Here is a 13,912-nt window from a genome sequence, read left to right as displayed (position 1 = left end):
CCAGTATGTATTTTTTCAATTCTTTGAGCTCCACAAATACAATTCTCTCCACCTTCATTGCACTGGGGACGGAGGCAGAGCTCTCAGAAGCAGATGTCTTTGTCCAAAACTTTGGCAAATAAAATAAAAAATAGATCCACACAATGTTAGTGTAAAAAAAGTGGTTGTTTTTGTGTGTGTAATATAAAGCAAGACTATAACATTTATGAAAGAAAAAAATATGTTTTTCCTCTCACAAAAGCTTCAGCCATATTTGGTGTGGTATGACCAGTAGTAGGCTATATGGTGGCCAACGTTAGCAAAGTTTAAATAGACGCTGCAGTATAGTGGACATCACTGAGTCAGTTCAATGACTTGTTTGTTTGAGCATTTAGCGTTAGCATTAGTGGGCTAGCTGCTTCTTAGTAAGTGTTATGGAGTCTTGTAGGAAAAGCAACCCTTTGATATGCCAGAATCTGAGAGTAACACCCCCACCCATCCCACCCACCCCAAAAGTAAATCTAATGTTAACCAAATTCTGGTCACCCCCAGCGGGTGGCTACTTCCAAACAAAATATTAAATTGCTATTATATTTATTGGTAATATGCAGTAAATAATGACAATACAATACATGGTATTTGTTATAATTCAATCCAACTTCATTCAACAGATATGTTTTCTTCCTTTAGCTTTTTGATGAACAGTCTAAAACACACTGCTGATTATTATAAACATTGCAGTGGACTATTTTTTAAGGCAAGATTGTGCTTTTATACTGTATGTATTCTATCATCTCTTTAGCTCACAGAGATATATTGGGTTCCCAGTGTGATACTTTCCTCCCTGACCTCAGCAACATAAAACCTGTAAAGCACATTTTATTTATTCATTGAGTTATTCAGTGTTGCTGTTTGTAAAAGATTTGTTCATTTAGTAATGTGTCCCAGAGTTTAGCCTCCTGCTGAGTCATGGTGATGGGTCAGCCCGCCTGCTGCTAACCTACCGCAAAGAATTTCATTTTTCTGGGCTTTAGTGGGGAGCTTTAAAGTACCACGAGGGTCAAAGTGCCTCTGAGGCTTTTCCGTTTTGACAAGAATACAGTTTGGTAGAAACACTGTACAGTAGGTTTACTACATTAGGACTAAAATAAAACTGTCACATGTGAAGAGGGTGAATATTTGCACAACATAATGCAGGTGCAGTACAAAGCTCAGCACTTCAGTCTAACTGTACACTCACCACCTTAGTCAGTACAGTAAAAAGCTGTTCTGCTTCCCTCAGGATTACTTTGCTTCCCAATGGGACGTTAAAGATCGCCAATGTAACCAGGCGGGATGCAGCCAGCTACACATGCGTCGCCAAGAATCAGTTTGGGACAGCAAGCACAACTGGGAGACTGCTCATAACTGGTGAGTCCTGGTCTTCTCCATGAACAACTCACCATTAACTGATCCTTCGCTAGACCCTACCCCCCATAGTTAATGTTATTTTGGTATGCTTATGTTGTGCTTTCCATTCGAGTAAGTTTACACTGATAATGAAGGTAGATTTGGCTCTCAGAATTCATGGAAACTTTTGAAACAATTGGTTCTTAATTTCAAACATAAAACAAAAGCAGCTTCTCATTTCTAATGGAAAAACCGCTGACAGCTAAAATGACAGCTTTCATCAGTAGATTTTATTAGCTGTTGCTAGCCCGCTTACTATCGTAGAGTCCATGAGTTGGTTTAAAACTTTTTCTCTAGCTGACTTCTTAATGTTTTCTAGCTGAGGAAAATGATAAACTTACACAAGAGTCTTTTTGAAAAGTTTGATATCTTGAGAACGCAGCTGCCTGCAGCCGGCTAACTTCTGTTAGCACAATGACTGGAAATGTGGAAACAGCTAGCCTGGCTCTGTCCTACACTAACATAATCTATGTTACCAGCATCCATGGAGCTCACGCATTAAAACATGATATCTTGTTTGTTTAATTTGATAGCTATTTCTCAGAGGCACTATGTGCCAAACTATCTCTATGACTGGTCACTGACTTCTTGGATTCCCTGCTGGTTGCAGGGAACAGCCCAGAAGAAAATGTTGACATTGTATATTGATGTGTTACATTTGTATGTTTTTTTACGTATCATCAATGTTTCTAAAGTGACGTAAATAAGCTAACTTTGTCATCAGAAGGTGGAAGGGATAATGGATGGCGTGAACCTTAGGCAAGATGCCTGCCAAGCTGCAGAATAAATGTTAGCATTGTAACAAACATCAAAACAAATTTTTTAGTAAGTCATCGCTGCGTTTCCACCAAGCGGTTTTTAGTGACCTTTCGCTGCATTTCCAGCGGGGATTGAGGGTATTTTAAGCCAAAACATGATCTTGTCCTAACTATAACCAAGTAATTTTTGCACTTAAGCCTAACCACACATTAACCAGTGTTGTCAAAACATTAAATAAAAAAGTAAAGTTTTAACGTAACGTAACATTTATTCTGGCCATTGGTATGCCAGGAAATGGGTCCCAACTAAGACATAGTCCAACGCATGATCCCCTGTGAAAAGCAGATCTGTTCTTATTGTTGGAGTCAGGCTAGCTATTTCCCCTGTTCTGTATCTTTGTGCTAACCTAAAGTTAGCTGGCTGCTGGTGGTAGCTTTAAATTACCAAGTGCATATTTGTAAAACTTTACCAAACTTTTCCCTTAAGAATGAATTTGATGGCTACATAAATTATATAATTCTAATTCAGCGCTCAAAAAATGCTAAAGGCTAAATGTTACAGTATAGCTAAAAAGGTAGCGGTTAACATATAGATGACACTGGGGGAAAAAAAACAAAAAAAAAAACAGAATTATTTCTATAGTTCAGGGTAGAGACAGTGAGCCCCAATATTGAAATGTATTAACTGAGACTCCTCAGCTTCAGGATGTGAAGAAATCCAAAGCTTTCCCAGGCTTGCTGTGCCTAGTTATGGTTGCCAAGGAGGAGTTAGCAAATGGTCAACTTCCTTTCAGTTCTTCCAAAATAAAGGTCAACCATTTCTCGTCAATCTATGGCTTGAGAATACCCTCATTTATATTCATTTATAACCAAGTTATATTGCATGTGTAATGTTAACAACCAGGGTTATTATGGAATTAATATGGCTGGTATATATTATGCAAAACAGCAGTTAAATAAGCAACATAACATTATCCTTGATTTAGTTAAAGGTCATTATTTATGAATGCAGTGACATAACACGTACATGTACTCCTCCAGTTTAATCTGTTGTGTGTGTAGCCACCTGACCTATTTTTCTCATTAGCTTCTATTCTTCTCATACACTGACAGCTGAACCATTTAATGTCATAGAATTTAATTATTGTGACCTTTCCTCAACACACTCTGAGGCCTCCAATCCACCACAGCCACCAGTGGGGAATGTGCTCCCATCTCTGTAATCCTGTTTCAAACATTTTCACCCAAATGGATCCCAGAACATAAAGTGCAAACCTGAGATGTCATTAAATGTTGCTAATGGACAGGCTTGGAATTTAAGTGCTTATTAAAATCAGGAAAAGAACACATCCATGGGTAATTTAGTGTCGGTGACTTGATTTAGGCATGAATTGAAATGAGATGGCAGTTGCTGGGGTCACGATGGTGTTAAAGGTTCCCGTGGCAGCGATATTAACATGCGTACGCTGTCGTCTGTTGTCTGGCCAGAGCCCACCAGGATCACCATGAGGCCTACTAACATGGAGATTATTGTTGGCGAGAGTATCGTGTTACCCTGCCAGATTGCCTGTGATCCAGCTCTGGATGTTTCTTTCTCGTGGGCATTCAACGGGCAGCTCATCGACTTCCAGCGAGACAGCGATCATTTCGAAAGAGTGGGCGGGGTGAGTCATCTCAAGCATTAAACTCAGCTACATTCTGGCTATTCTCGGATTAATTGGGACATACTGTGTGATGTGCAAGGGTATGCTCCACTGCCCTGCTGAGGTCTTCTTAGATACCAATAATACCCAAGCGGAGACATTAGTGCCAACACTTTTCCATTTGAAAGTTTCACAGTGGTCAGTGGCAGATGGAATATCAAAAAGATAGAAATATATCAGTTACATTCTGTCATTGATATGCTGTTAAAGCCTCAATGAATGGCATTGTCGGGTCAGTAATCGGGATCCTTACCTTTTGAATTGGCTGTGTGAGCTGCCATGTGTTACACTTCTAAAGACATATTGGTGAAATGCCATTTCAGTCATAACGAGAGGGTCTTCATTGATAAAGTCTTTATACTTTTCATCCCTTCAACTTCTAGTTCTCTTACCTCAAGGGAGAACATTTTCTTATCATCTCTCTCTGCCATAATTGAATTTGCATACCTATTTGTGAATCTTGAGCCCCGAAATAATTAAGTAATGAGCCGGCTGGCATTCACCAAGGGCAGGCATGGCACAAGTAAATGTCCATTTGAAATCCTTATGCCCTGATATAATAATAAGTGACGACTCTTTGTTGAATATTTGTTCCTTTTGATGAAGGGCAAAGTCAATTGTTCAGTGCTTGTCAGGATGAAATTACCTCACACACGCTTTTTGCTTTTTATAGTTCCATTTATCATCCAGGGTCAGCAGTCTGATCACTGCTGTTCACATGTTAGAGGTTGACATTATTTCTGAATGCCCTCACAGTGTTGTGGACCTGCCAAAATCACATCTTCATGAATGCAAATGGCAATTACTAATGACATTGAACTGTGCATAGGAATATAATGAGATATAGTTTTCACAGAATCTGTTTCCCCTGTCCAGAGAGATTACCAGCCCCCTGCTCAACAGCTTCTGATGAATTAATTAACATAATTAAAGCAAATCTGCCTCATCACTTTCTTCCTGCCAAGGCAATATGCCTTGCTTTAGAGCACAAGCTCTCAGGTTGGCCAGGTGGCGGCTGACATTAGAGAGGGAATCAGGCATGGCAGAGCCATGCGTAAAAACTGTCAGGCGAAAGGACAGGAGATGAAAGGAAGAGGTAAAAGAGAGAAGAAAGAGCAGGAGAGGTACTCTCTTTAGCCCGTGGCCGCATAGAAGTGCCATTCGGCTCGGCTCTGCTTTGTCAGGTGCTTTAGGTGGAGATCCACGGGCGTCCCTGCCCAGTTTGCTGCAGAGAGGAGCTATGATCACTAGCCGCCGGGTGTGATGAAATCTGCTATGACTGTAGCAAGTCTTACCTGGCTCGCCCCCAGGTGACTCGTTTCTAAAGCAACACACTGCTTTTCACAAGCTGACATGCTTTGTGACAGAGCACTTCAAGAGGTGACTTTCAGAAGGTGGATTCCCACGCACAGTCAAAATGAGTGCAGAATGATGGTGTCTGGATAAAATGTGCTGTTACAACACTGTAAATGACTTTCTACCATAGCATACATTTTGTCATTTTAAAGGATGAGGCTTGCTATATTTTATATTTTTGCTTTTGTCAATGAAACACACCAGAAAACTTAAACTAACAATGTACTGATCCTACCAGATGCCTCTTTACACCGTGCGATAACAGCAATATTACAGGCACAGCGCATGTCACAGTATGCAAGATGGTCTAGAATTACACTATAATACAATTTTTTTACCATGCCAGACTCTGGGATAAATACCTGATGTAATGTAATGTTATGATATCTCATGTTTTGAAAATGCAGTCAAGTACAAGTTATAGTGCATACTTTAAAAAACTTTATTTGAATAAAACGACATTTAGCGTATATGTGTCAATGTGGTATCTACTTTATCTGTATATGGGCACTTACAGCGTCATGTTGACCGATGTATTCTGTATCATTTCAAGGCCTCTTTCACTCACAAACATGTTTTTGTTTGTTTTTACATTCCTGTACTGAAGGGAGTGATATCTGTTCACTCCTCTAAAATTTTTTGGATGTATACTAGAACCTGAATTTTTCCTCCACTATCCACCAAAATAGGCTGTTCTCATGCACTGTTCCTACATTTTCCTTTGAAAAGCAATGCTCCAAATTCATACATATCCTAAGTAATGATGAGCTGGTAATTGGTGCATAAGCCTTATTTTGGAAGGCTGCGATCTCGTGACAAATGGCCTGACAGAAGTAAAGACGGACCCGCCTCTGAGTTAGGAGGCAGGTGGGGGTGGTGGATGGGTAACAAAACATAGGACTTTCCCCCAGAACTTTCTCCTTCGAGAATGGTGTCCGGAACTGTGTGAACTTTGAGATATTTTAAGGTACATCCTCAGCATTTTTCTTATCCTAAACCAACCACAGCAACTTTACTTGCCTAAACCTAAAGACATTCAACCACGTTTGCAATCCTAACCTTAAACTCTGTAACTTTACATTAAGTACGTAACTTTACCTTAAAGGGAAATTTCGGTTTATTTCAACCTGTCTTCTATCGTCCTAAATTTGTTTCAAGTGACTAGTGACATAAAAATAATAGTTAGCATGTTAGCCGTTAGCCTAGATACAGCTAGCTACATAGTAGCGTCAGACCTGTTAAAACATAAGTGAACGGGCAACCTTCAAGTGCAAAGTTAGTCCGCTAAACAAGCTTTTTTTCCACAAAGACTGCCTCATATCGTTAGGATAAATGTCAGAGTACATATAGAAAATGACATGTAAATGTGTTGTCTTACCTTACCGGTGTGGTGCCATGTTTGTTTACCATTTAGCTCTGCTTTCCAAAGCGCGGCCGAACTATATCTCGCGACCTCTAGATAAAGCCCAGCTAGATACTACTACAGGTGGAGGTGTCTCGTCCTTGGTCACATCCAGACCTTGAAAATAAGGCTGCAATCGGTCCCATTCCTTGCAACAGAGGCATTCCTCTTCTGTGGGCATTGGGGCACAGCATCCACAGGTACATCACCAATCTCCAGAGCTACGCAGCCTTGCAGCAGCCATTCCTCCTCTCTCGTCCTCTACCTGTTGCGCCTCTCTCTCTCTCTCCTCCTCTGTTCTTCAATTTCACGAAGCTCTTCGTCAGTGTATTCTGGCTCAAATAAAAAAGGGCGACCATCAAACTCTGCAAAATCAAATTCCTCCTCCACAAAGTCGAAGTCTGGCAAAAAGTCAGCCATTATTCTATAAATCTTTCATAAAATAAATGAATGAACTTTTCAGGCTACTGTCTGGTTCTGCCTTCCAGCTGTTGCTGCTTGTTCTCGCGATATTTCGTCCGTGCTTTGGAAAGCAGAGCTAAATGGTAAACAAACATGGCAGCACACCGGTAAGGTAAGACAACACGTTTATATGTTGTTTTCTATTTGTTCGCTGACATTTATCCTAACGATATGAGGCAGTCTTTGTGGGAAAAAAAGCTTGTTTAGTGGACTAACTTTGCACTTGAAGTATGCCCGTTCACTTACGTTTTAACAGGTCTGACGCTACTATGTGCCCCGGCTGTATCTAGGCTAACGGCTAACATGCTAACTATTATTTTTATGTCACTAGTCACTTGAAACAAATTTAGGATGATAGGAGACAGGTTGAAATAAACCGAAATTTCCCTTTAAGGACGTAGCCTAGTGTGTGCAGTTTTGTAGGATATCATATAAACCGTCATATGAGGATGCTTTGACAAACAACCTTATTGTAGCAGATATTAACGCTGTTTCGGCCGCTTAAGTTAGCCTACAAGCTATCAAGCTAACAAACAACATAAATAAATAAAAGATACTAGCTGTATTTATACATTCTGAAACGTCTGTTAGTCGCTGATTTTGGCTCACAACAGACTCCTCGTCTGAGTCTGGGTCTGACTGAGGCTCGAACATGTATGTCTGAATCTGTCTGATATGTGCTCTAACGCTAATGTTAGCCATAATAAGCCATGAGTGGACGCGTCTCACAGTGGAATTTAGGACCAACACTTTGGATTGACAACCCACATGTCTCTGCAACTTTTGTGTGGGACAACCCAAAATTGCACTGTGTAGAGGGGTCAAAACAAGTATGGTTTTGTAATCAAAGTCTGATATAGCTTATTCCTCAGTGCTGTTGAGCTCCAAAAACTATTAAATAAGTATACAGGGTAACCTATTCCTTCATTACGATTAAAGTAATGTACACATGACAGAACCAAATGTGTATTTTCACAGCATAAACTGGTTCCTCCCAAACTAGCCATTTATTCCTTTATTGTTTGCTAAAAACTTAAGTGCCCAACTGTTATAGGACAATATTCAACTTTTTTTTTTAAAGAAGAGACTACAGACATTGTTTGTTTTTTGTCTTTGTTGTTTTTTTAATATAATTACATCTTCACAAGGAACCGATGGCCGTGGAGCTGAATAACACAAACATGGTAGGGAAGATGTTAAGAATACCAGCCTTATCCTTAAAAATGTTCCTTCATGCAGCCCGAAATAATACAATTGTCCTTGTACAGATGAGAAAGTTAACAATATTTGTTGTGATGTTTTGCCGTGTTCCCTCATGGCCACCACATGCATCCAGCTTGTGTAAAATAATATTTGCTCTTTACACTGGGAGTTATACTCATATCTTGCTTGAGCTTATGTAATTACAGAATAATTAGGATTGTTTTGCCAATTAACTCGACTATGTTTGTTTTGTGTGTCCTGTGTATAGCTGGTAGCTGTTTGTAGGGGGTTGGGGGGCTGGTTGGTTGGGTACTGCCTGAAGGACAGCCAAAAGCATTATTTGTGCAGAGTACATCTGCCATGTCTGTTGTTGGTGTTTGAAGAGATGCAAAAATCAGTGGCCTGAAGACGATGTGATTGTGCAAAGCATTATAAATGTTTCAAACATCCTAGAGCCAAAAGCCGAGTGATGAAATAACACTGCATCTCTTACTTAGCCTTATTTTTTCAACTATCATATTCCCTTGTAGACTATATCAGGAGATCTGATGATTCGTAACATCCAGCTGAATCATGGAGGGAAATATGTCTGCGTTATTGACACTGATGTGGAGAGTCTGTCCACCTCTGCCATCTTGGTTGTCAAAGGTAAGAGAGCCAATTTATTTCAAGAGCTTGTTTACATTTTCTAGTGCATGAATACCCCAGTATATTTACAGTAAGTAATGTGGCATTGAAGCATCTGTATTCAAAGAGAAAGAAGTATGACAAAAAAAATCCTTGAAGCTTCCTGTAAATACACAACGCAGCAATGGAAAGATGGATTCTGCCTCAGTCAGAGTTGTGTCAGCTTCTGTTTACATTATATATGTGTTACTGAAATTTTAAAAATGGCACACACAGACACTCACGCTGGCATGTGTGACTGGCTTTGTTGATATGTACTGTGTGTATCTGGCTCACTGTGCGGGCTTATCTCCAGTGATTTACATTGGTATTCATGCCCTTAACAAACTGTAATAGCGGTCCCAGGTGCTTTGAGAAGGCAATGTTTATCACAGAAAATGACTATAATTGGCTCATTTACACATCAGCAAAATATCATGGAAAGCATTTAAATAATTGAGCAGCAGAGCAAACAACAGCAACATGGTAAAGCCAGAGCGTGTAACAGTCATACACACTCACCTCTCTTTTCCTCTCTCTGTATTTACTCTACTTTTATTCTTCTCACTAGTGTCTACTCCCATCTAGCCCCTCTTTTCTTTCCTCATAAACGATCCCATCCACAGTCTATTTCCACAGCTGGTAATCCCATGTTCAGTAATCACTTCGCAGCCCTGCACATCACACATGCGGTGAATGAAAAGTCCCTTAATGCACACACCAAGGTTGTAGCCCTTAATTGGAGGGAGCACAATGGCCTTGATATGAAACACGGTGCACAAGTCTTAATGACTTTGATGAGGGGAGGCCTCTTAGAATGGGTGATCACCTCAGGTTCACCCTCCTCATTGTCTGATTGATTTAGGTCCACCAGGTCCTCCGGACAAGGTAGCAGTGGAGGAGATCACAGACAGCACGGCCCAGCTTTCCTGGTCACCTGGAAGGGACAACGGCAGCCCCATCACTGGCTACATCATCCAGGCCAGGACGCCCTTTACTGTGGGCTGGCAGGCTGTTGACACAGGTACCATCAAACACTCCTCCTGCCCCTTGTAAAATATTCCAGATTCTTTATGTGGGTTTTGATGTATTTATCATCCAATTCAAGTCCAGTTGTGTAACAATCGGATTTTCTAAAGAACTCATTTCTACTTTGCAGTGCCAGAGGTGGTCAATGGTAACATGCTGACAGCAACGGTGGTGGGTCTGAACGCCTGGGTGGAGTACGAGTTTAGGGTGGTTGCCCGCAACACTGTAGGCCTGGGAGAGCCTAGCCCGGCCTCGGCCAAGACCAGGACAGAGGATGCCAGTATGTGAAACGAAACACTTCACTGCACATACACATCAATGTATTCTCATACAACAATGTGATATCTTATGAATTACTGTCCCACGAATAAAGGCCCGTACTGGTTAGGTTAGATTTAGGGAAAGAATCATGGTTGGGTGTCACCAGTTTCATACCTAACATAAAGTCACATAAATTAGGTTTACAGAAGTAAAATTACGTTGGTTAGGTTCAGGAAAAGAAACATGTTTAGGCATTGTCACGTTACGTACTTAACATAATTCTACGTAGGTTCAATTTATGAAAGGAACCATGGTTGGGCGTTGTCACTTTACATACTTTTTTTTAGATTTATTTATTAGATCCCCATTAGCTGCTGGAACTTAACAGCAGCTACTCTTCCTGGTGTCTCACTAAGTTCATCAACTTTAAAGTTATGTAACTTAGGTTTAGGCGAGGGAAGTTACGATGGTTAGATTTAGGACGATATGTTATGCAGGTTAGTTTTCAAAAAGAAACATGATTTGGCGTTTTCACGTTACGTACCCTAACATCAAGTTACGTGGATTAGGTTTAGGAAGACAGTCATGGTTATGTAGTACCTTAAAATAACTGAATGTTCACTTGGTTTTACATGGGATACAAAGAAAGGTCTCCGGGGGAAAAGTCCAGTGTTGTTTGACTAATACACAGCCCCAACCTGCCTCCTTACGTGGACTTGCGCTCCAATTCCTTCTTTATCCGTGTCAGCACATTAGTCACGTAATGGCAACCTTCACAATTACATGGGGAAGATAAGAATAACTGGCTTATGAATACTGGGGTTTTCGCAAATTCTGGTGCATTACCTTTTGTGGGTATACATACAAACAGTGCGACTTTCACACATACACAGAATGTTGATCGCTTTGCAGTGATTTACTTAAAAGAGAGGAAGTAAATAGAAATAAATCAAATTATAATTTAACCACAGTACTGCTGTGGATTAGTTATAAAAAGCTCTAACTGTCTGGAGGAAGAGCAACAATTCCTTTACACTGAATGTTTCATCATCTGCTAACAAATTAAAGTGTCCTGACAGCTGTGATGAAGCTCAGTACTTATTGAGTATCCTGAGGATGGCCGCTATCTTACAAACAATTTTACTAGCTACATTTGGAATCTGAGTGTAACGGCTTGCTGACAAATTAAAGTGTAAATCCTGACATTGAGACATTGTCCTTTGTGCAGAAGTCAGAGTATACTCTAGATATATATAATACAATATTGTATTGCTCTGTTTTTCAACAAGGAGCGGCTTTGTTGCTTCCTTTTTTTTGGCGTCACATTTGTTAGGCTAAATGGTAAATGGGCTGCACCTATATAGCACTTCTATCTTAACAGATAAAGAGCTTTACAAATGGCCAGTAATTCAGCCTTTCACACACACACAGATATAAAGAGCTGCCATTCAAGGCTATGGCCTGCCTATTGAGAGCAACTTGGGGTTGTTGTTTTGCCCAAGGACACTTTGACATGTGGACAGGAAGAGCGATGGATCGATCCACCGATCCTGTGTTTAGTGGACAGCCTGAGACTTAGTCTGAGAGCACGAGACAGTTTTTGAAAACATGAGTGTTAGCAGCCCTGGAGTTAATCTCAGTATATTCATTTTTTTTCCCAAGAAACAGGAGCAAAATTTGGCTAGAATTCCGAGGGAGTACTGGGGTCCTCGTTCCCAACATTGAATCCTAATAGACAAGCATACAGTGGCATCAGATATAAATGCTGCATCAACCATTTGCTGATATGACACATTAAATGTAATGCTCCACTTACTATAGGATACCATAAGGATGTGCACGAGTGCTCCTCCACCTACACTATCTGCTTTGCCATCACACTGCAGTGCACTAACAGCTGAATGGGAATAGGAATGAAGTGGGTTGAGTTGAGTGTCATTTGCAAAATGCTACAGATCTTGACTTGGTGTTTATGCATGGTGACATTTGGGCAATATCGGTATTTCACTATTCACTGAAATGTTTGTGTTTGCACAGAGTGGGGGATTTGTGGGCTGTAAAATAGAAGCTGCAGCAGGCGGCCTTGTCATAAGGCTACAAGTATGGTTGAGGCTTGTCGTTGAGCTTTGTAAACTGTGTTCTAATTGCTCCCCTCTGGGCTTTACCTCTCAGTTCCTGATACAGCTCCCACTGATGTCGGAGGTGGAGGCGGCACAAAGTCTGAATTAGTGATAACATGGGAGGTAAGTCATCTGTCACATTTTACTGTTCTCTCCATCGCCGAGTAATGGTTTTGCTTAATTGTGCAGAATTGAACGGAGCAATTTTATGGCCCACATTAGAGCGAGACACCTCTCCTCTGGGCTCAGCCTTCGAGTGCCATTTCTCCCTCCAAAGAAAGGGACAGAGAGCGCTTGCTCTGAAGAGTTTTGCACTTTAGCCACAATTACATAGCCATGCAGGAGGAAAAAAAGATAAGGCAAAAGGTGATTGCAGAGTGTTCTGGGTGGTAAAGGCAAAGAAAGGGGCTGTGCCTAATCACAGAAGTCCTTGTCGAAGTACAGCGCAAAGACGGGCCTGTCTGTTTCTTTGTCTGTATGCCTTTTAATATCACTATAGTTTTGTGTTTTGCTCCCAGCCTGTTCCTGAAGAACTGCAGAACGGAGAGGGCTTTGGCTACATCATCGCCTTCAGGCCTGTGGGCACGGTCACATGGACACGGGCGGTCATCTCCACACCTGGTGTAGCTCGATACGTCTTTCGAAATGACACCATCCCACCCTTCTCGCCTTTTGACATAAAAGTGGGGGCATACAACAACCGAGGGGAGGGGCCCTTCAGCTCCATTGCCACCGTGTACTCGGCAGAGGAAGGTACGTACTGACTTCACAGCCCGGCAGCAGAGAGTGATGCTTAAATAAGCTATAATCTCCCTCCTTACAACTATGACCTTGAATAGTCATGATGAAATGAGTTTTTTTTCCAGTGCTGTTATTTCCCTCCCCTCTCAAGCTGGGAATGTCAACTTGATATTAGTTATCGTGCTGGTAGATTACAGGAAATCCTAGCAGACACTTACCACACCGCGCTGTCAGGGAGGTATTCTGTTAATTGAATTTGCTGGGCAGATAGTCTTCCCTTATGTCAGTCACAGATCCCATTAAAAGACAGCGGGGGAAATAGCTTTTCAGTGAAACTACAGGTCTATTCTCTGCCTTTCCTCTTATTGCTATTAGTGTGTGTGATGGTGTTGGATGAGTCTCTGGGATTCTCACCCGCGCTCTATTTTCTGCAGTCCCTAGTGTGGCTCCTAAGAGGGTTAGGACTAGAAGTGTGTCTGCAGTGCAAATTGAAGTGATCTGGGAAGCTCTCCCTGCCATCCCTGAAAGAGTGCTTGGATATGAGGTATGTTATGAATCACTGCAAAATCTTTCTTTTTTTTTTTTTTTTTGTTCTTTATCAAATAACATGATAATTGAGCTCCTCCTTATGGCTTGTTTATGAGATCATAATCATCCTTTCACTGCTCTTAAAATAGGTTTTCTCCCATTTTTTTTACTTGTAATATTCTACTTATCTTCTCATGTACCTCTGCAAGGATTCTGTTATGCCTGTGTGTCAGTAACAGCTGTGGTTGGAGGCAT

At 41.1% G+C, this 13,912-nt stretch overlaps 1 protein-coding gene across 1 annotated transcript in view; it reads left to right on the top strand.

Moving 5' to 3' along the window:
• The window catches only part of cntn3b (contactin 3b), a 79,379-nt gene that overhangs the window by 49,386 nt on the left and 16,081 nt on the right, over positions 1-13,912 (top strand). The window contains exons 12-19 of the mRNA XM_033626995.2: positions 1,262-1,389; positions 3,675-3,850; positions 8,843-8,960; positions 9,844-10,002; positions 10,138-10,287; positions 12,441-12,511; positions 12,907-13,141; positions 13,564-13,673. Of these exons, the coding sequence (XP_033482886.1) occupies positions 1,262-1,389; positions 3,675-3,850; positions 8,843-8,960; positions 9,844-10,002; positions 10,138-10,287; positions 12,441-12,511; positions 12,907-13,141; positions 13,564-13,673 (1,147 nt within the window). The remainder of the gene's footprint in view (positions 1-1,261; positions 1,390-3,674; positions 3,851-8,842; positions 8,961-9,843; positions 10,003-10,137; positions 10,288-12,440; positions 12,512-12,906; positions 13,142-13,563; positions 13,674-13,912) is intronic.

The sequence above is a fragment of the Epinephelus lanceolatus genome, chromosome 1 (assembly GCF_041903045.1).
Source record: "Epinephelus lanceolatus isolate andai-2023 chromosome 1, ASM4190304v1, whole genome shotgun sequence".
NCBI lineage: Eukaryota > Metazoa > Chordata > Actinopteri > Perciformes > Serranidae > Epinephelus > Epinephelus lanceolatus.
Note: the sequence above shows the minus strand (reverse complement) of the source record. Positions and strands in the feature narration are given on the sequence as shown.